This window comes from Taudactylus pleione, unplaced genomic scaffold (assembly GCF_031769625.1).
Source record: "Taudactylus pleione unplaced genomic scaffold, aTauple2 ptg000198l, whole genome shotgun sequence".
In the NCBI taxonomy this organism is placed as follows: Eukaryota; Metazoa; Chordata; class Amphibia; order Anura; family Myobatrachidae; genus Taudactylus; species Taudactylus pleione.
In genome coordinates this window covers 11223738-11247450 of record NW_028284600.1, presented here as the reverse complement: position 1 = coordinate 11247450, position 23713 = coordinate 11223738, and the positions used below count along the sequence as shown (strand labels likewise).

At 42.8% G+C, this 23713-nt stretch overlaps 1 protein-coding gene across 1 annotated transcript in view; it reads right to left on the bottom strand.

The window, feature by feature from the left end:
* LOC148518860 (alpha-2-macroglobulin-like) overlaps positions 1–23713 on the bottom strand; it is a 158927-nt gene that overhangs the window by 84956 nt on the left and 50258 nt on the right. Inside the window, exons 10-14 of the mRNA XM_088476943.1 lie at positions 20750–20861; positions 12849–12955; positions 8321–8482; positions 6704–6919; positions 3511–3583 (exon numbers count right to left, since the gene is read on the bottom strand). Coding sequence (XP_088333069.1) covers positions 3511–3583; positions 6704–6919; positions 8321–8482; positions 12849–12955; positions 20750–20861 — 670 coding nt within the window. The remainder of the gene's footprint in view (positions 1–3510; positions 3584–6703; positions 6920–8320; positions 8483–12848; positions 12956–20749; positions 20862–23713) is intronic.

The window sequence follows — 23713 nt, the reverse complement described above, 5'->3', positions numbered from 1 at the left end:
TTTCATCCCACGGACAACAACTGTCTCCCCCGGAGCCTGATTTAAACAAACCACATCACCATCAGAATCCTCCTCGCCAACTTCCTCCTCAGCGCCAGCTACACCAGTATCCTCATCCTGTTGTACTTCAACAGTGACATCTTCAATTTGCATATCAGCAAGTGGACTATGGGTGCTCCTTTCAGCACTTGCAGGGGGCGTGCAAATGGTGGAAAGAGCCACCTCTTCCCGTCCAGTGCTGGGAAGGTCAGGCATCGCAACCACCACCACACTTGGACTCTCCTTGGGGATTTGTGATATCTTCTTAGAAAGCACAGTTCTTCGCTGTGCTTTTGCCAGCTTAACTCTTTTGATTTTTTTAGTGGGAGGAGGGCTTCCATCGTCATGTGAAGCTGAACCCCTAGTCATGAACATACTAGGGATCGACCTTAGCCGTTCCTTGCCACTCCGTGTCGTAAATGGCATATTGGCAAGTTTACGTTTCTCTTCAGCTGATTTAAATGTCTTTTTCAAGGTCATTTTCCTGAACTTTGCCATTTGGGATTGTATGTGCCCTCTACTATGACATTGGGCATCGGCCTTGGCAGACGACGTTGATGGCATGTTATTGTCTATGTCATGACTAGTGGCAGCAGCTTCAGCACTAGGAGGAAGTGGTTTTTGATCTTTCTCTATTTTATTTTTATCGGAGAAAGTTTGGTCCTCCATTTATGTTATATCGATTTGATATATACATGCGGCTAAACACAGAAAATAATTTTTTTTTTTGGTTTGGACTGGAGTGTACTTTCGGGGGTTACAGCACCCTTAACGGTCAAGCCAGCCGGCCCTTTACTTATGACACAGGCGCACGCTTGGCACTACTTTGTTGATGCACGTGCGGCTACTGCGCACACAATTCACAAACACAGAAAATAATTTTTTTTTGGTTTGGACTGGAGTGTACTTTCGGGGGTTACAGCACCCTTTAACGGTCAAGCCAGCCGGCCCTTTACTTATGACACAGGCGCACGCTTGGCACTACTTTGTTGATGCACGTGCGGCTACTGCGCACACAATTCACAAACACAGAAAATAATTTTTTTTTGGTTTGGACTGGAGTGTACTTTCGGGGGTTACAGCACCCTTTAACGGTCAAGCCAGCCGGCCCTTTACTTATGACACAGGCGCACGCTTGGCACTACTTTGTTGATGCACGTGCGGCTACTGCGCACACAATTCACAAACACAGAAAATAATTTTTTTTTTGGTTTGGACTGGAGTGTACTTTCGGGGGTTACAGCACCCTTAACAGTCAAGCCAGCCAGCCCTTTACTTATGACACAGGCACACGCTTGGCACTACTTTGTTGATGCACGTGCGGCTACTGCGCACACAATTCACAAACACAGAAAATAATTTTTTTTTTGGTTTGGACTGGAGTGTACTTTCGGGGGTTACAGCACCCTTAACGGTCAAGCCAGCCGGCCCTTTACTTATGACACAGGCGCACGCTTGGCACTACTTTGTTGATGCACGTGCGGCTACTGCGCACACAATTCACAAACACAGAAAATAATTTTTTTTTGGTTTGGATTGGAGTGTACTTTCGGGGGTTACAGCACCCTTTAACGGTCAAGCCAGCCGGCCCTTTACTTATGACACAGGCGCACGCTTGGCACTACTTTGTTGATGCACGTGCGGCTACTGCGCACACAATTCACAAACACAGAAAATATATTATTTTTTTAGCACTTGGGGGGAGCACCCCTGATGGACAGAGCACCCCCTGGACAACACTACAGCACCCCTTTAGGACTGGGACACTGCACAGGACTTTGGAGTGGACACAGCCCCTATGGAGAACTGACTGCACAACACAGTCCAGCCAGCCCCTATGGACTTTGAAGTAGTGGACACAGCCCCTATTAACAACAGCAGCACAGCACAACACAGCCAGCCCCTATGGACTTTGAAGTAGTGGACAACAGCAGCACTACACTACACTACACTAACTCCCACCCTCCCTCTTCACTGTCCACAGCCGAGTGAGAAAATGGCGCCGACGCAGGTACCTTATATAGGATCCAAAACCCGCGAGACTCGGAAGGCGGGATGATGACGTTTTGCCTCGATTTCAGATCCGAGTCAGGCGGGAAAAGTCGAGCCTGACTCGGATCTGCCTCGGATTGGGGGGGCTCGGGGGGGGTTCGGATTTCAGAAATCCGAACCCGCTCACCCCTAATATATATATATATATATATATATATATTATATAGAACAGCAGTGATCCGGCACTCATAATGGTAATGCAATAATACTACCTCTGGTGCCCTCCTTTACAGGGAACGGTGTCCCCACTATACATGCCCACAAGAGGCAGCACTCAGAGTCATTGTAGTAGTTGAACCAAGTGCTGATTTAATCAGTCATAGGTGCTATACATCAATGTTTCGGGGCCACATGCCCCTTCATCAGGTTGACAGGAATGATAAATAATATATCCCATGATGATGGTCCTGATTATATCAGGCTTGCCTACCCTCCCGATTTCATTGGGAGCCTTCCGAATATTGGGTGCCGCTCCTGGCCCCCTGTAAAGGCAGGCAAGCCTTCTGGCTGCCGCCTGCCACCCCCAGACTAGTACTAGAACAGCGGGGGGCGGGACGGTGACGTGATTCACGCCAAATCGCGTCATCGTGGCTCCGCCCCCTGCTTCACACTGCCTTTATTTTCGGCATTGTGACCCCATATGGAGTCAGTGCCCGGCCACCCCCCCCCCCGCTGTATGCACGCATTCAGCTCCCTCCCGGAAGGAGGGAGCTGAATGTCGACAAGTATGGATTATATATACCCCATTAATGCATTCTATTTATAATAGGGGACCCCTGTACACACCAGCCAGTGTCTAAAACTAAATTAGAACTGCATTAGGTATAGTAAAGGCAAAATACATGCCATTGTAAAAAGAGAAGGTTAGGTTATCACTGGGATGAGTTAAGTGTTGGTTATTTTATTTTTTTTTCACAATGGCATTCATAGTCTGTAATATGCTGCATTTTGAAACAACAAAAAATTAGATCTGTTAACCGAACCGCTAATTTTGATTGACAGCATGACATTTCTATAGAAACAAGCCAAGCACATATGGTCATCCATGTTCCTGTTGTATCAGGTAAATGTCCCTATAAAAGAATCATAATGTATAATTTCAATGCATGGTCTAAAACATAACATTAGAGGAGGGGGTGGGGTCCTTCAGCTGGGCCGTCGAGAGTGGCCACATGTCCCCGTACTGAGGGGGAGTGGCCAATCTCGGGAGGAGTGGCCACGGCCCTTTTTACAAAATGCTAAAAAATAGTATGTGTTGGCAGCCGCTCCTGTACAAGGGGCACTGGTAGCCGCCACTTTAGCATTGACCCGGGCCAGGCTCCTCTAACAAACCTGGGCCTGGGATATTAGTCCTCCCCCCTCTGTTGCCCTGACTGCATTGCAACATTTATGTTTTGTATGTATGATTATTATACTCACTTGGGTTATGCACTTGCTCTTTAAGGTCTAATTTATGTTCCTTGTAAGAATTGATTCCACCTTTAGAGAGCAGCTGAGGAAAAAAAAGAAAGTCATATATTGTTTATAGAAAAGTAATGTAATATAATAGTAGATGATTGGAAGATAAAAATATACACTGATGAGCCAAATTTTGAACAATTTGCTGTTGTTGCTGAGACATGGACTTTACAAGACTTCGTTATGAATTTGTCCTGCGATATCTGCTACCAGGACATTACTCTTAAGCTGGCCACACACTAGACCTACTTTCATCCAACCATCCAACTAATTGGCTGGTTGGAATGAAAATCTGGTAACGGATGGGAGTAAATGATGATCAGCAATTTGCTCCTATATGCCAGAAAACAGATGAAAATGGTCGTTCAGACAAGTTTGTTAAATTTTTGATCTAAACAATTTGTTCAAACAACAGTTTTTGTCCATTTCCCAGTGTTTGGGAGCAAATTGCTGATTGTCATTTTCTTTCATACCTTACCATATTTTCATTCCAACCAATCAACTAGTTGGATGTTTGGATGTAAGTTGGTCTAGTGTGTGGCCAGCTTTACTCCTGTAAGTTGCAAAGTGCTGCCACCGCAGATCAGTTTTGTTGTTGCAACACATACAGTACCACAGTGCTCTACTGGACTGAGATCTAGTGAATTTGGAAGCCAAGGCGACAGCTTAAACTCTTCATAGTGCTCTTCTAATCAGTTTATAACAATCCATGCAGAGTGGTATGGCACATTACCGTGCTGAAAGAGGCCACTTCCATCGGAGAATACCGGTGCCATGAAAAGACTTACCCGTTCCGCATTGGTGTTTAGATAGATGGTACCCATTAAATTAATATTCATGTGATCTAAAACATCACACTCCCTCTACTGGCTTGGTTTCTTCCCACTATGCATCAACGTGCTATCATTTCCCTAGGCAAACAATGCAAACGTATCTAGTTAAGCCAAAGAGAATGGGATTCATCAGATCAGACAACCTTCTTCTTTTATCCAAGGTCCAGTTCTGATGCCCACCTGCCCATTGTATGCAATTTCAACGGTGGACAGGGGTTAGCATGGGGACTCTGATTGGCTTTCGGCTACAAACCCCCATATGCAGCAGGGTTTAAAGCGTGCAGTGTAAGAGATTCAGGGCCTGATTCAGACCCGCTCGCGAGCGCACATCGCTCGCAAGCGGGTTGAAGGTCCCTTACTGCGCATGCGCACGCCAGAGCTGGCTCCGGCGTGCGCATGTGCGAGACCCGCCCAGCGACGGGCGATCCATCGCTACGGGTCTCGCACCAACACGGGCGGCTGTCGATTGTGATTGACAGCTCGCCCCGTTTTGGAGGCGGGCAGGTGGGGTGGCTCGCCAAACGGAGGCGTAATCCACAGTGCTTTACAGAGAATATTTGGTCATTAGCAGGAAATACTGCATTTGTGTTTTGGCTTAATAAAAGGAATGAACTCCCTTTCTATCAAGTCAAATCAGAAATGCAGTTGTTCTCTGTTAAAAGGCTTGACATACTAATTCAAAAGGAATTAATTGCTTTTATTAAGCAAAAACACAAATGCAGTATTTCCTTCTAAGAGACTTGATACAAAATTTCATGAATAGCAACCTATCTGCAGTGCCCACAGAGCTCCTTGACATATCAGCAAAAGATACAACGTACCCTTAAGATAATCTGTAGCTATAACACAATTGAATATCTAATTGAAACATAATTTAACAGCACTCTATTGTAATAAGCCATTATCATATATGCAACAAATTTACTGCCATTAGGGCTTTGTAAATTTATACTGAAGGTTATATAATAAAAAATGGTCACTGTATAGTTTCAGTTCTCATTTTTATTCATTTTCAGACTTGGAAAACAACAGACATTCATTACATTGAGCCAAATTCACATAATATAAGTAAAATGTATGATATTGAGTTAAGGCTATTTAGGCATATTGCAAATTAGGCTCTGATATTTTCCAGATATTTTTCAGCTGTATACCTATACAGCAACATATAACAAACTCCAGTAATTACAACATACTGTATATAAGTATTTATAAATATTATACAAAATATCAGAAATAGGAGGATGTTACTACTGGAAATAAAGCTTTTCTTTTTAATATGATCTACATGTCTATTGCCATTTAAAAGTTTACATTTTTAATGTCAAAAGAATAAAAGTTATATTTTTATAGTTTTTGGAACCAAGTGCATCTAGAAAATAGATAACTACTAATGCATGGCATACTATCAGCTTGGTTTCAATGTGCAATCTGCCAAACAGAAGAGGCCTCATAGTGCTGCTGATATTCAACATCATCACATATTATGGGGTAAATTTACTAAGATGGGAGTTCTATTAAGAAGTGATGTTGCCCATAGCAACCAATCAGATTCCAGAAGGTGCTAGATAAATGAGAAGTAGAATCTGATTGGTTGCTATGGGCAACATCACTTCTTAATAGAACTCCCATCTTAGTAAATTTACCCCTATGCATCATTTCTCCAGCACACGCCTCCTTACTGGGGTATCTGTGCATACATTCATGACTGAGATGCAATTACACCTAACAGCACTTACTGTACTCGGCCTTCACTATCCTCTAAATTCCCTTCCCCTAATTGTAGGTAGTGATATGTTGAAGATATGAAAAAATGTTCATACAGTTATGAGTACATATCTTTGTGCACAGGTGCAGTGTGAAAATGCATATCTGACTCAAACAAATAAAAGGTATTTGCTCAACTCTAAAGTCTAAACAAGACCCTTTCATCTGTAGCACTGTGCCCCAGTTTAAATTTGTTGCCACACAAACACACATTTGGGTTCATATGGACAGAGGACAATTCAGTTACTAGCATGTTTTCAGGACTGCAGCAACAACAAAACCGAAAATACGGGGGTCAGCGCACATCTCTAGTAAACATTATTGTCAGCATCCATCCTTTGGCCCCAGTGCTGTGAAGCAACAATGCTAACCACTGTGATACCATGCTGCAAAAAGAGCAAGTACTGTAGGTGGTATTTATTATACATAAAAAGATAAGAGGCTAGTGTTCTAAGGATGCTTCAATTATTACAATTTTATTTGATAAAAGCTCCATTTGCTCCCTAATTAGCTCACACATTACAGTTATCAGTCACTATAGGCAGGATACTTACAAAGTAGAAGAAAGTGAGATGATCAGATTTTGGATCATTCTTATTGATGTCGTATTCCACAGTCACCGGCAGATCGGAGTCGCAGGGAATGTTCTCTGAACTAGTTTGTATATTCAGAAAACTGTGACTCTCAGAGTAATAGGAGGCTAGCCATTTGTCTGCCTGCTCTTGCCTAAATGCACTGTGGTCATCATCACTGTCAGATGAAAGCCTTGCCTGGGGACACAGCATATGAGACGAGTTATTCCACATGTACGTTGTGACGTAAGTTAGAAGTAATGTTAATAAATTGCTTTGCACTATAAATTCTTGCTTAGATTAATCATATACTTTACTGGACAACATGCTGGGGATATTAGTACCCATGGCCAGCTTGCCAACACCTCTCCATACTTTCATTTAGCCAGAAATAATCTAATTTTTAATGTCACCACAAATTGCCAGCCATTTTTTAATTCTTTAATGGATGGGGCATGAGCCCCCATGTGTGTGGCGTGCATTGAAGTATCACACCTGTGGTGGGTGCAGGTCAGTGATGATGGGATTAACATGTGACTCCGACAGCGAAACATGAGAATTACAAATCTTTTGTATCTATTCGAGCACAGGTGGATACTTATATCACATTGGAACAAGGTCCATTCTACCAGATACCTGGCCAAATGAATCACGTTACTATGGTAATACATCCTAATGTTGGCATTTGAGCTCAATATAGAAAGCTGTATTTATTAGATTTGGCTGAAGCAACAGATATTCGTATGAAGAATCTTACCAACACTAAACGTATGCCAACCTTCAATACATTCTGGGAGAAACATATCCATTCTCTAGTATAGAAATATGCTGAGGATTAAACAAGGATAACTGCTCAAAGCAACTCTTGAAGGTCAGGCATATATTGAAATTCCAAAGACTGTGCTAGTTAAATGACAGGAGCTGATGGGTTTCTTTAAGCACTTTATCTCTCTCCAAGGGGTCTATTTACTAAGCAGTGTTAGGAGACAGAGTGAAAACTGATAAGAAAGTGATAAGGTGCCAGCCAATCAGCTCCCAACTGTCATTTTTCAAACACAGCTTGTGAGATGACAGTTGGGAGCTGATTGGCTGGCACCTTATCACTTTCTTATCACTTTTCACTCTGTCTCCTAACACTGCTTAGTAAATAGGCCCCCAAGTCTTGATACATCTCCCCCTGTAACTAATAATACAAGACGTATTTGCCCAAGAAAACATGACCATGTACAATTACAGCTTGCTGTTCACCATAAGGAAAGAGCAAAATTGCCGGCATTGGTACAAAATTGCATTTTGAATATGGGAGCAATGCCAAGTGTACAAGTGTGAATGAACACTTTCAGTGAGGAATGTATACATCTGCCCAGATACTGAACTATCATTAGAAGGTACAAAATGTTGCATTGCTGTAGTCAATTATTCACAGACATATCTACACAGAAATTAGACCATGACAACATAAAACAGAATCTGGGCCAATGGCCCTATTAGTACAGGTTCATAATTTATGTTTTCTGTTACTTACCTTTGTCACTTACCTTATGTACATTAGTAAAACAGGAATATACAACAGCCCCACTTTGTGGCAAGTAACCTTACCATTATTAATATAAAGCTGTGCCAGGTAGAGGTGTTCAGTGTACCATGAGCTATTCCATTTACGTCAGTAACTATTTCTGAGACCTTTTCATTATGTTCATCCACGTATAAGGATATGGCTTCATTAGCCATGGGCTGTTTTTTCTCATCAACAACAAGCACCTGGGGATGACAAATGCAGACTGCTGATCGGAAACTTTCATATTGTAAACGCAAAAAGCGTCCCCCCCCAGATGTTGTAGAACTACACATCCCAGAATGCCCTGCAACAGTTTTACTATTTGGTCATGTTAAAAAAGTTGCAGGGCATGTTGGGATTTGTACTGTAGTCCAACAACAGCTGGAGGGCCACCTATTGCCCACCCCTGTTACATATTCAGTAATAGAATCATCTGCATAAATCACATGATTCCTTTCACAAGATAAATGTGTAGCTTTACATATGCCATAATCAGGATCAGCCGCGGCTCCTTATCTGTCTGGCTTGGAGGTCTGAATGTCATAGGCTGCAGTCTATGCAGCCTTCTCCTCCCTGCCATCCCAGTGATTAATAGCTGATGTCACTGGGAGGCGGGGCTGAAATCCAGCAGCAGCAAAGCAAAATAAGGGGGTCCGGCACTACTAGCAAACAGACTGGCTTCTAGGGACTGCATCAACTGCAGCCTCTAGAAGCCAGATAAGGCTGCCTTATAGCAGGGGAGTGACTTCCTATGGGAAGCACTCTCTCTGCTATTAGAGTTTGGACTGCCAGTCCCAGGGGGATAAAACACCTCCCCTGGGACTGCCTGTATGGCTGTGATCAGCACAAAGTGCTTCCAATGAGAAGACAGTACCACTGGTAGGCAGTCCTTGTGGATGGAAGATTTTACTGGGGGGAGGGAGTGCAGTCCATAAGGGATAAGGGTAAAGCCATTCCTTCATCTTTAGGACAACATCCTACTATTACCTGACACCAGTGACTAGGCCATGTCTACATGTATTTGAACTTTTGTGAAATCATTGACCCATATCTGCAGGCATGTCAGCCAATGGAGGTGAATTTTGTGTGTGTGAAGCATTTTAATACATTGCTCCGAGTATAACTCTAAATCTGTTTCTCTGCTATAGACAATGTGGAGATGTAAAATTGGTCCCAATTAAAATGTAGCATGAGACACAACCTGAAATATTCAGAAGAAACAATACACAGCAAGAAATGCCCCTAAGAAGGAGCTCACTTTGTCCCATTACTTCATTTTAAGAATTCTGCTCCACAAAAGGAATTCTCATTTCCGCACTACAGTACTTTACAAAAGTAGATGCTACTCTGCCAAACTTCTACCTCAAGCCTGTGCACACATTTACTCCTCTACAAAAGCCTCTATTCTGTGCTGGAAACTTACAGTTTCATTTCTGTGTGGCATAAAGTGTAAGTGGCACTATGGTGTGGCATAATTGTAAGGGGGCACTACTGTGTGGCATAAAGTGTAAGGGGCACTATGGTGTGGCATAATTATAAGTGGACACTACTGTGTGGCATAATGTGTAAGGGGCACTACTGTGTGGCATAATGTATAAGGGGCACTATGGTGTGGCATAATGTGTAAGGGGGCATAACAGTGGCATAAGGGACATTAATGTGTAAGGGGCATAACTGTGTGATATAAAATATAAGGGTGGCATAAAGTGTAAGGTGCACTACTGTGTGGCATAATATGTAAGGGGCATTACTGTGTGACAAAGTATAAGGGGCACTACTTTGTGACATAATGTGTAAGAGACAGTACTTTGTCCGATGGTTTGCATGCAACACTGATTGTGAGAGACCTGCATATGCGCAGGATCCGTAGTTCGCAAGTGCAGGTCTCTGCTGTACTATACCCTCACTGATTTAATATGAGGTGTTACTGCCATATGATATTCTCTTGGATCCTTTTGAGACATACGTGTTTGATATTTTTATGGTGATCTACATGCGCAGTATATGTCAAAATCTCTCTGTTTGATCCAGTCGGAGGCAACTTGTGTATTTCTTCTATGTTTAGATCCAACAAGATTTTAAGCGATTGTACCAAAGGATTTATGTTCAATACCTGCCCGTATTATATGACACTGTAATATAACAAGACATTAGACAGTAGCTGTCAGATTATTTGGGAGTATTTAACTCTATATTTAAAACAATTCTATAAATATTTTGCAGACATGTTTTGAGATGCCGTACTGATTGCAAGTGCAACTACGGATGCAGATCAATTGATTGTTTGCCATCACGCATGCGTACAAGCCGCAGCGCGTGCGTGCAGCGATCACACTGCGATTATGGACACACAGAAGACAGCATTGCAGAGTGAGTGACAGGCTGTCAGTGTGTGGGGGTGATGACGGGGGAGTGGTTGCAGGTATGTCTGTCTTTGAACGCCGTTTCCTGGGTGTGCATAAATTAGTCACTGCGATTGCATACGCAGCATGAGAGCCCTCTGTGTGCAAAGAGACTTGCAGTGTCTGCGCTGTTCAGACCTGCTGTAAATGCTATGTGACTACCCAATGTGCGTCAATGGCAAGCATTAACATATTTGAGCAGCTGCAAACCGTAAGAATTTGCATCCGCGATCACAGTTGTGATCTGTATTGAATCAGGCTCTTGGTTACAGGGCCCCTAAACCCGAGAGTACTTTTTATCCTGTTTCGATATTACTGTTTTGACTCTCAAGGATTTCCCTCCACAAACCTATATCCTTCCACTCAGGACAGTTTATTTACTCTGGATTAAATCTATATCAACCCATCACAGCAGTTTACCAGTGATTCTTAGCGCTCAGGATCCTCCTCTCCATTAGTCCCCTATAACATCATTTATGATACCAGTAAATTCTGTGTAAAGCATACTTACCTACTCTCCAGGAAGGTGTAGGAGAGTCCTGGTAGTTCGGGTAGTCCCCTGGACCCTTAGTGAAGTGAGCAGGATGGAGAGATAATACCGGGAATGGTGCATCCGTAGGGAGGGGCCAGGCTAAAATTATGCAAATTGCGTTATTTTAGACCTACCCACAGTCCCTTGATTTGCTGCATTTTGCCATGATGGGTCGGGGACCTAAAAAGCTTGGCCCCGCCCCTGAAGTGGTCCAGCTGGATTTACTCTCCAGGCTTGTTTTAGAGAGAGGAAAAAGAAAAACTAGGTATAAGGTTTTATATTCCTCCATTTTAATGCATGCCGTATAGAGATGCATTTTATTTCTCCATTAGAGGATCAGAGTGCATCCATTTTCAAAAAAAAAAAATGTTTCTTTTCCTTTCTCTGATATTTACAGTTAGAATGTATCACCACCCTTATAGTCCCCATTATATGCTCCTTACATGAATTTAAGATTACCCAGATATTATCTGGCAGATACTATAAGTACTCAGAGGCGAGGGGCGCCTTAAGACAGGAAAGGGCCCGTGTGCACTCCCTGTGCAGGCCCCCTCCTCTCTCCCCAGTGGCCGGCAGCCGACTGATATGACTGGCCAGCCACCGGAGCATTAGTAGACTCCTGGCACTAGAGTGTGCCCGGAGTCTACTGCGTATGTGCAGAACACCAGGAAAATGGCCGCGGCTGTCATTTTCTGATGTTTTGAGCAGTGCTGACACCTGACGTGGGACCACGGACAGGTAAGTTTAAAATAATATGAGTGCAGGGTGTGCGGTGCGGGGCCCCCCTGGACCCGGGGGCCCGTGTGCCCCGCACACAGTGCACCCATTATAGAACCGCCACTGTCAGAGGCATATCTATAATGAGTGCAGTGTGTGCGGTCAAACAGGCCCCTGGGTCCAGGGAGCCCACACCGCACAAACCTTGCACCCATATAGTGTTTTAATTACCTGTCCGTAGTCTCCCGAGTACTGCTCTGAAGCGTCATGCCGGTGCTACAGAGCAGCAAAAATCACTGAGAAAATTATGTCCCTGGGAATGAGGTGCGAGCGCCATTTTCCCGGAGACCCATGTATGCATAGTAGATTCTGACACCAAGCCAAAATCTACTACACACAGCCCCGCTCTTCTTTTAAAACTCCCCTGTAAGGGCTCTATGCTGGATTTATACCATACACTGTATATTCTTTTCAATTGTACTGTATATAAATTTCTGGTGTTGGATTCACCTCACTTTATTTGCATAGATTCACCAAGGATTATGGAGATTTTGAGATCTCTGATCATTTGTTGTGGAGGTTTGAAAAACTGGTTATTTACAGATTTTATTTGTCTATTTTCCTGTAAATTGCAAATTGCTCTGTAAATGTGCCATGCGATTAGCCAATGCCGCCTGCGCCACGCTACATCATGCTGCGTGCTTCGTTCACACCATGCAATCCTATGGATTCACGGGTGCGAATGCAGCGCGCATACCCGTTTGTGGGTGCGCAACAGGAGGACATATCTGTATTTGTCATTATTTTTCACTATTTCTGCAAATTATAATAGATAACCCATTTAAAATAACAAGTGTGTATCCTTGTATCTTATTAATTTAGTCCCAAAAACCGATAGGTCTCGGAAAATGTACTTACCTTGACATGGAAGGGAACACCTGTATGGAAGAAGTCTCCAGTATCCACAAATGTAATTGTTTTGTATCTAGTGAAATACACTTCATCTGAGGCTGTTTCAATGTGGCCTATATGAAGACAAATACTGTTTAGTACAAAAGTACAAATTTACTGTCAATTTACTGGAGATTTATGTCACACAGTCATTTCCTACAATGTACTCCAGAAAGTAGCATTTTTCACTTTATACATTTCATTTTCTGCCTTACCCTAGTGAAGTGTATATTGTGTTTGGGGACAGATATAGCTTCCTACTGGTATAATAAAAAGTTCACCTTTTTTTACTAGACATGAAAAAAGTGGGTCAATTTTTTTTCTTAAAGTCACTTTTGCATTCACCTTATATTTTCTGTGGCCAGTGGCAAAGTCACACAGCAAGAATTCGGTGGATATGAAGCCCTGAGGTAGGGGAGGACTAGTGATTCTGATCCCCTTGCTCTCAGGTAGCGGCAATCATCATGTGACACAACCAGTTGGAGAAGATGTAAAATAAAATTACTCTGAGTAGTACTGCACACAGTCTAAGGGGTGGTCTAATGCCATTGACCAATGGAAAGATTGCAAATAGTTCCTAATTGGTATACAGTGTCACACCCTCCTGTGGCTGCCATATTCTCCATTTATCACTATATATAAGGGACTGTAAATCTGTAGAGGGCAATAGGTAGCCTCCTGCCCAGTCCTCTGTAAGGAGTATCTAGTAAGGGTATATCAGGAAGTATAGAATCAAAAAGTTACTTTAACATTGTTACCAACTTTTCTTACTTATTAGTAGATATAAGCAGTATTTAAACAGTTGTGCCAGATTTTCATACATAACTAGCTGAAGTACCTGGCGCTGCCCGGATTTAAATATTCAACTTAAATTTTATTATGTGATGTCTACCAAATCCATCCAGTGGGTGATCAGAGTCAAAGTTCTGCCCGGCGCACTTTGCAGTGAGGTCCAACCAGGACCCCAACCACTCCATTAGGCATCCCAGACCAATTGTCACCCTTCCATGAAATGTTCATATAAATCCATACAGTGCAAGGCCCAAAACAGGCTCTGCTGGTCAAAGTTCTGCTCAGCGTACACCAACAGGAGGTCCGACCGGGACCTCAACCCCCTAGTATGTCTTCTGGTAGCCAATGTTACCACTCTGTGAAATTTTAATCCAAAGCCTGGGATGTCATCCAAATCCATCCAGTGGAAAACACAGAACAGGCTCCTTAGGTCAAAGTTCTGCTCTGTGCACTCCACAGTGAATTCCAACCATGACCCCAACCACTCCATTAGGCATCCTAGACCAATTACCACCCCTCTGTGAAGTGTTCATCCAGATCCATCTAGTGGAAGGCCCAGAACAGATTCCCTGCCCAGCGTCCCCAGGTCAAAGTTCTGCTCAGTGTACACCAACAGGAGATCTGACCGAGACCTTAACCTCCTAGTACTGAATGTCTTCTGGGATCCAATGTTACCACCCATCTAGTGGAAGGCTCAGAACAGGCTCCCCGGGTCCAAGTTCTGCCCAGTCCGACTGGGACTCTAATCCCCCAAAAACCTAGCCAGGATCCAACTGGACCACATTGAATTGGTTTCAGAGCCGTAACTAGACTTTTTGGTGCCCTGTGCCAGAAAGAGCATTGGCGCCCCCCTCATTTTTCAAAGGGACATAATGCACCCAAAAAAAGGGCCATGGCTTCATGGGGAAGGGCCAGGGAAGAGATAGGAGAGGCCAGGAGATGCTGGGGATAAAATAAGAGGAAGCTACAAGCAAGAATGATAATAAACAGAAATTTGACAGGCCAAACAGCGCCCCCTGACCTGTGGTGCCCTGTGCGATGGCACCGGCTGCACTTCCCTAGCTACGGCCCTGATTGGTTTCATCCCAATCAGTGCAGTGGTATCCAAATGGAATCGGTATGTTATACTGCCGGACGTCAGCCCGGTGGATGAATTACCAACGCCGGAAGGCCGGCAGATGGAGATCCCGACAGGTTAAGTATGAAGGCTATCCCTAACCCTCTCTCCCCCTAACCCTCCCTTAGGGGTGCCTAACTCTAACCTCCCCCTCTAGTGCCTAAGCCTAACCCCCCCCAGGGGTGCCTAAACCTAACCCACACTCCCCGCACCCTAAACCTAATCCTCCCGGGGGAATCTCTAACCCTAACCTCCCTGTGGGGGTGCCTGACCCTAACTCCTCTTCCCCTAGCCTAACCCTCCCGGGAGGTGCCTAACCCTAAGTCCACCCAGTAGACCCTAAACCTAACCCTCCCTCCAGCGGCTATCCTCTACCGACATCCGGCTTACCTACGATCGGTATGCTGAGCATCAGGATTTCGGTGTGAGGCTAATGATAGGCATCGGTATTTAGACGCCTATCATTAGTCCAATGCCAGGATTTCACTGTCGGGAAGCCAGCGGTCAGCATTTCGACCGGTGGCTTCCTGACCACATCCTGTCTAAATGTATAGCCGGATAAAAAACAAACAATTAGACCAATTAATTTTATATATAAAATATAACTACCCTTATTTTTATATACTTCTTACATTTTAAACATGAAATACAATTCTCACTATCTATTCATATTAACTATATATATATATATATATATATATATATATATATATATATATGCATCCAATGGTCTGGCATTCCTATATAGAGATGAGCAGCTGCCTGGGTGCTCCTGCAAAAATCCTGTGGATCGATATCGGGTAGCATTAAATAAATAGTGTTAAACCACGCAGGTTACTCCAGGACTTGTGAAATAGTTTTCTTTATATGCGATACGACGTTTCGGGACTGCGCAGTCCCGAAACGTCGTATCACATATAAAGAAAACTATTTCACAAGTCCTGGAGTGACCTGCGTGGTTTAGCACTATGTATTTAGTACTAAAGAACAAAGGAAAAATCTGTGCTCTAGAGTCTATGCCGGGACATCAGTTCAAAACATACAATAGAATAAAAAACAACATTTTATTGTAATAAGGCTAAATGCCAATTCAAAGAATTAATATATACACAAAATAAAATACATACAAGAGAGTTGATCAGACTCTCAGTATTAGAAGAACAATAAATGTAAACACACAAATGACACAAGTGGGTATAATTAACCAATCTATATTGGAGTGTAACAATATAGAAACACTGATAGTAATGATACTTGTGACCCTGGAGATCCTTAATATTAAGAAAAGTCTCGTAAAATATAAATGACCAGATAAGGTATATCCAACCTTCTAAAGAAAGTCTCGTGTAGAATTCAATATAGGAGGTATATCAAAATTGTAATAGGAATTCTTTCTCCTGAATTCTTGCTACCTTCAGGAGAAAGAATTCCTATTACAATTTTGATATACGTCCTATATTGAATTCTACACGAGACTTTCTTTAGAAGGTTGGATATATCTTATCTGGTCATTTATATTTTACGAGACTTTTCTTAATATTAAGGATCTCCAGGGTCACAAGTATCATTACTATCAGTGTTTCTATATTGTTACACTCCAATATAGATTGGTTAATTATACCCACTTGTGTCATTTGTGTGTTCACATTTATTGTTCTTCTAATACTGAGAGTCTGATCAACTCTCTTGTATGTATTTTATTGTGTGTATATATTAATTCTTTGAATTGGCATTTAGCCTTATTACAATAAAATGTTGTTTTTTATTCTATTGTATGTTTTGAACTGATGTCCCAGCATAGACTCTAGAGCGCAGTTTTTTCCTTTGCTCTATCCCATTTAATAAGGTTGACTTAACCTTATCTGACTGCTGAACTATTGTCTGATTCCTCTATTCTATTGGCGCTGGTTTTTATCATAATGTATTTAGTACTACCCGATATCGATCTGTGTATATATATATATATATATATTCCATAGACAAATAACCTTAAGGATTCACATGTCCATGCTTCTTAGAGATGACCTGATATTTTACAAGCCTACTGAATTTCTGCCACTCAAACTTAAAAAGGCAATGAAATTCTGATCATTAAGGCTGACGCCTTAGTGGACATGTTCCTTGCGCAATACGGATATGGTATGCCATCACACCCTGTGGTTAACTGCAGATTCAACTCACACAAAATGATGGAGCTGCTAATTCACAGAATTGTGTGCTCATTGGAATACACACATGCAGTCTATGCAACTGAGGTCTGAGCATTTATGTGTTACACACATCCCACTCAGTGCCCACAATCTTCCCATTCGGTCACCTCAACTATACCACTGAGTTCCAACATCCTTCTCACGCCATACATCCATCTCATTCAGAATACACATTCAGCTCCCTAATTCAGGCATCTTTGCTTGGCAGGTGCCATTGCACAAGGGCTGGCGGGTGGCTGCCAATTAGCTCTTTTGTGTGGCCACCAAACCATCAGGGCTTCCAGTGTCTTCACCTGGGGGGTGGCAGCCAAGTAGCTCTTTTTCATGACTGCCACCTCCCCAGGGCTTCTGGTGTCCTCTTTACCTAGTGGACGGCAGTCTTTGAGCTCTTTGCATTGCCATCACCCACTAGGACTTCGGCCATCTTCTTTCATCTGGAGCTCTTCCATTCTCCCTCCCTTCTGACAAACTGCCATGCTGCTGCCTCACGCTGGCTTGTATAAACCAGCTGAGGGGGGCAGAGCGATGACGTCAGAAGCTACAATTGGCTCACAGTGGCCATATTGAATTTAAATAATGATGCTAAGGTGCCCGCACCACCACCAAGTCCCCACTGCCGCTAATGCCCACACCGCTGCTGGGTCCCTGCAGCTGCTGACGCCCGCTACCTCCACTGCATCCAGCCACCACTAACGCCCTCCACCTCTGCCAAGTTCCACCATTGCGAGCACCCACACCGCCAGCCATGTTTATGCACCCAGGGGAAGCCAATGTACACCCCCTGCAGGAGGCACCTACTGAGCATGTGCAGCAAGTTAACATTCCCTATCTCTATAATGGGGCATTTGTGGCCTAATAGTTTAAAAACTGTAACTTTCTCAATTACATGAACCCCAAAAGGCCCTACACTGGAACAAGAGCTACCTAACAAAACAAACCCTAAGTCTTAATTCGTTCTCTACCCTGAGTTTTGCCTCCCCAAAAATCCCTCATAGACTAAAGCAGAAAAGTGGCAATTTTGACCAAACTGGAAGTGGAAGAAAAAAACTGACAGTTTAAACTTTATATTACTCCCAATTACTACTTTTTTGGGGGGTTTTTTGCCCTGAAATTTGGCATGCAACACCGAACAACATTTCTACTTGTCCATGCAACTTTCAGCTCAGTAAGTTCAATAGCTTTTGAGATGTAGCCACTCAAACATCATACCCCTATCTCAGGAATTCCCTATGGAAGAATTCAGTTTATTCGAGTCAGCCTTAATATAAGGGCAGGACCGTGCCATTATAATATATATATTCACAGGTTAATATATAGACCTATCAGCCATAACATTAAAACCACCTGCCTAATTTTCTGTAGGTCCCCCTCATGCCACCAAAACAAATTTGACCCATTGAGGCATGGGCTCCATAAGATCTCTGAAGGTGTCCTGTGGTATCTGCTACCAAGACGACACCAGATTTTTTGAGTCCTTTCGAGTTAGGTGGGGTCTCCATTGCTCTGACTTGTTTTTCCGCCCTATTCTACAGATGCTCTATAGGATTAAGATCTGATGAATTTGGAGTCAACACCTTGAACACTTTTTTTCATGTTCCTCAAACCATTCCTGAACAATTTTTTGCAGTGTGGCAGGTTATATTATCCTGCTGATAGAGGCCACTGCCATCAGAGAATACTGTTGCCATGAAGGGGTGTTACATGTTAAAGTAACAGTCACATGAATACAAGGTCCCAAGGTTTCCCAGCAGAACATTTCCCACAGCATCACACTGCCTCTGTCAGCTTGCCTTCTTCCCATGGCGCATCCTGGTGACATATTTTCCCCAGGTAAACAATGCACATGCAGCCAGCCATCCACATGATGTAAAATAAAATGTGATTCATTAGATTAGGCCACCTTCTTCTATTGCTCCATGATCCAATCCTGATGCTCATGTGCCCATTGTAGGTACTTTCAGTGGTGGATAGGGATTAGCATGGTCACTCTGACCAGTCTATGCAAGATGAAATTCTCTGTGTGTTCTGACACCTTTCTATCATTGCCAGAATTAACTTTTACAGCAATTTGTGCTACAGTAGCTCTTCTGTGGGATTGGACCAGATGGGCTAGCCTTCACTCCTCTTGAACTTCCATGAGCCTTGGGCACCCATGACACCCATGGGCACCCATGACCCTCTTGCCGGTTCACTACCTGTTTATCCTTAAACGACTTTGGTAGGTACTAACCGATGCACTCTGGGAACACCCCACAAGACCTGCCTTTTTGGAAAGTCATTTAGCTATCCCAATTTGGGCTTTGTCAAAGTCGCTCATATCCTTTTGCTTTTCCATTTTTCCTACTTCCAACACATTAACTTCAAGGACTGAGTGTTCACTTGCTGTCTAAAATATCCCTTGACAGGTGCAATTGTAAGTGGATAATACCTCTCAGTGTTTTCAATGTTATGGCTCATGGGAGTATATTGATGAGGAATATTTAATGTACCAAAGAAAATCTTCATTATATTCATGTTCAATTAACATGCCATGCATTTAATTATATAGTTTTAGAAAATGCCTGTGACTAATTTGCTTATTTGCATCTCTCTAGCAGTAAAATATCCAAGATTTTTTTTAAATGTTGGCAACATTCTTTAATGTCTTCTTAATAAACAATGAAGTGACCCCCTTTGCGCACCACAAGTGGGATACACTATTACACATATTCAACATAAATACTAAAGAGATGTTCTCACATACAGTCCAGACTTAAGAGATAATTGCTTTCTCTTGAATTTCAAGTCCTTGTTCACAAACTTATTCTCTATTGGTTACTTTCTCCTTCACGCTCTCCTTATCCGTAATAGGAATGTTAGGCTCAGAAGCCACATAAAAGGTAACAGACAAGAAAGCCTCCAATAGTTAAAAGTACAGTTTTTAATGATAAACATACAGAAAAATGAAATAAAACTCAAACAATGTTCCTCCACCAAACACCAATATAATAGGGAAGGTGTACCAGATGCCAAGGGTGTAGCTTCCAAACACAGGTGGAGGGAGGCCATATCGAACCAGAAGGAAAGCCAGGCAACTAGTTATCCATACTACCGTAAGTTCAGTGTTCTGAACATATCCTGGGAGGCCATTGTGCATTTAAGAGCTAAGCGATTACGGGTGCTTGGAAACTACACCCTTGGCATCTGGTACACCTTCCATGTTATTTTGGTGTTTGGTGGAGGAACATTGTTTGAGTTTTAATTCATTTTTATGTATGTTTATCATTAAAAACTGTACTTTTCACTATTGGAGGCTTTCTTGTCTCTTCCCTTTTATGTGGCTTCTGAGCCTAACATTCCTATTACGGATAAGGAGAGCGTGAAGGAGAAAGGAGCCAATAGAGAATACGTTTGTGAACAAGGACTTGAAATTCAAGAGAAAACAATTTATCTCTTAAGTCTGGATTGTATGTAAGGACATCTCTTTAGTATTTATGTTTAATATGTGTAATAGTGTATCCCACTTGTGGTGCGCAAAGGGGGTCACTTCATTGTGTGTTAAAATTACGTCTTTTGGAGCATTGTGAGACCGCTCCTGCACCCCTGTGCAGCATCAACATTGGAAGCGCTTCTTGTATTCACCCATTTTTGTATTCTTTAATGTCTGACTTCCACTATAAATATAAAATATAACTGCAGATAGGTTGCTATGGATTTAGTGTAGATTTGCCCCTTTTAATCAACATCATTATTTCCTTCTTAATTGTTACCTGTGCCATCTTCTGTCAGTGACGATGAAACTTGTAAATAATGTGAACTTGATTTTGAAAGTTTGAGAAGACTAAGGTCAATATCTTTGGATAGACATCCTTTGCTGTCAGTCTATAAAAGGGAAGATCAAAAGTATATATAATATAAATGCATGATAAGCTTAACCGAGGAAGCCAAAAATACTGTAAGCAGAAATCCTCCCCATTGATAGGGAGATGCATGAGAGGATGGTTAGGCTGGATGGAAAAGTAGGGGTTTTAAGAAGAGGAACATGATGGTATAGGGATTGGAAGCCCAATGAACCTAGGAAAAAAACAATACATTGAGATGGGTTAACAATACTATTAAAATAAGCAAGCAAAGGAGCTAAGCGGAAAGAAATAGATTGTATACCACAATTGTTTAACCAGAATTTGAGTATTAAAGTTAGAAAACACAAAAATAGCAATCTGGACAGCATGTCAGCCACTATAGTTATGGGGCCTGATTCAGACCCGGTCGTTAGCAAGCATCCGCTCGCTGCTGCCGATGTTCTCTAATCTGCGCATGCGTATGCTCATAGCAATCGGGAACCGCTCGCTCGCCCTACAAAGACAGCCCAGTGTAATGAGTGACAGGAGAGGCCATTTGTGGGTTATAACAGAGCCAGTCCAGTAAAACCGGGGGAGAGGAGGTGCGAACGCAGGCGTGTTTGAGTGTTTCAATGCCGTTTCAGAGGCATGCATAATTAACAGCCAGCGTCATAGTACACATCACCAGCCTTTTTTTTTTACTCTGAAATCCTCGCAGTGCTTGCGGTAGGGTAAAGGCAACCACAAGCGCTGCGATCGATTCCGATAGTCCTCGATGTACCAATGTTTTAATACACTTCCTGGAGATGACGTGCGCTAGTCGGCAGCTCAACATACACTAATGGGCATCTGCATAAACAAAGTGATCGCTTGCCAAGACATAGTTTGCATGCTTATACCTTGCTGAGTGATCGCTTCCTATTTCGTCACTTAGTCATTTGCATATGCTCTGGGCCTCATTCAGACCCGCTTGCAAGCGCTTAGAACTCGCAAGCGGGTCGATGGTGGGGTACTGTGCACATGCAGCGTGCACCGCGCGCATGCACAAGCCCTGGAGCGAGAGAGAAATTCTCTCGCTCCGAGGCTCACTACAAACGGGGCGGCTGTCGATATTGATCGACAGCTCTCCCTGTTTGTAGGTGGGGTGGGGGGGTGGCTACTGAAACGGAGGCGTTCCCGAAGGAATGCCTGCCGTTTGTGGGAGGCACCACTGACATCACCAGTGATGTCAGTGGAGAGCTTCCTGCTCTGTTAGAGCAGGAAGCTCTCTGAGGCTTGCGATGGATGAGATGCTACCACAAGGGTCTTGTTGCAAGCCCCGATGGTCACAATGGTCGTGACCATTGCCTGGCCGCTCGCAAAAGCTGTGGGTGGTCACCCACAGCTATGCAAGTGGCCAGGAGGCCGCAAAAAATAATTTAAAAAATGCCCTAATTCAGAGCGAGCGCTCTTCAAGAGCGTCCGGCTCTGAATCAGGCCCTCTGTGCGAGCGTACGCATCTAGAGAACAGGTCAGAATCAGGCCCATAGTACCATAAATGGTATAGCCATTTCAGAAAATACACTAAAGAGTTTCATAAAGGATTGACACAGAGTAATAGTATTATACACAAAAACAACTAGCAGAGAACTTGAGCCCCTCTCTTTACATTGCTTTCCCAAATAACAAGTGCCTTTATCATTAGAAGGTAATCCCAGGTATTCAGATGCACCCAGAATTTAATTATCTTGAGTTTCCTTTATTTATAATAGAAAGAGTGAAGCCAATAAGAAATGGAAAATGTAGCTGGAGTAGATCTAAACAGACAATACATTCCTCCCTACATCCATCCATCCAGTGCTGTATTTAAAATAACATACAAGGATTGTTCAAAATGTAATGCCTAAATGCTCATAACTGTGAAATAATATGCAAAATTTATTTGCAACTTTGACAGTTTGTAGTTTAATATGTCTGCTAACTATATATATGTAGTTTTGTTTAGGTAGTCCAAGAAATACCATGGAATCCAAGATGAAACAAAGAGCACTCATTGAATTTCTGGAAAAAGAAGGCTGCAGTGCTACAGAAATCCACAGAAGACTGAAAAAAGTGTATGGTGAGCATACAATTGACTATAGCAATGTCAGAAGGTGGATGAAGCGTTTTCAATCGGGAGAATCATCCGTGTGCGACAAACTTCGTGGTGGCAGACCATCAACTGCATTGACAGCAGAGAACCGACAACAAAGTCGATGCCATGATTCAGAAAGACCATTGTGTGACCATCAGAGATATCAGTGATGAACTGGAATATAGCCATGGCACTGTAGAAACACTAATCAATGATTTGGGATATCTAAATGGGTTCCAAAGCAATTAACCAGGGATAATAAGGACCAGAGGGTGGAAGTGTGCAATGACCTTTTGAAAAACTTTGAAGCCAACCCTGAGATGCTTTTGGAAAATGTAATTACAGGAGATGAGACCTGGGTATTCCTTTATGACCCAGAAACAAAGGCCCAATCAAAGCAATGGAAACACCTAAGTTCACCTAGGCCAAAAAAGTTTAAATCACAGTGATCCGTAAACAAAGTCATGGCCACATTCTTCTGGGATTGCCGAGGTGTTTTTCTCATCGATTACTTGGAACAAAACCAATCAATCAACAGTGATCGATACATTATTACACTTAAGAAGCTGAAAGAAGCCATCCGCAAAAAAGGGTCAACAATTCGACTGTCAAATGTCATCTTACACCACGACAATACCAGACCTCACACTTCGATGGCAACATCTGCAGCCATTGCCAAAATGAGGTGGGCAATAATGCCACATCCATCATACAGTCCTCATTTGGCCCCTTCTGACTTTCATCTGTTTGGCCCTCTCAAAAACTGTTACCATGGTCAA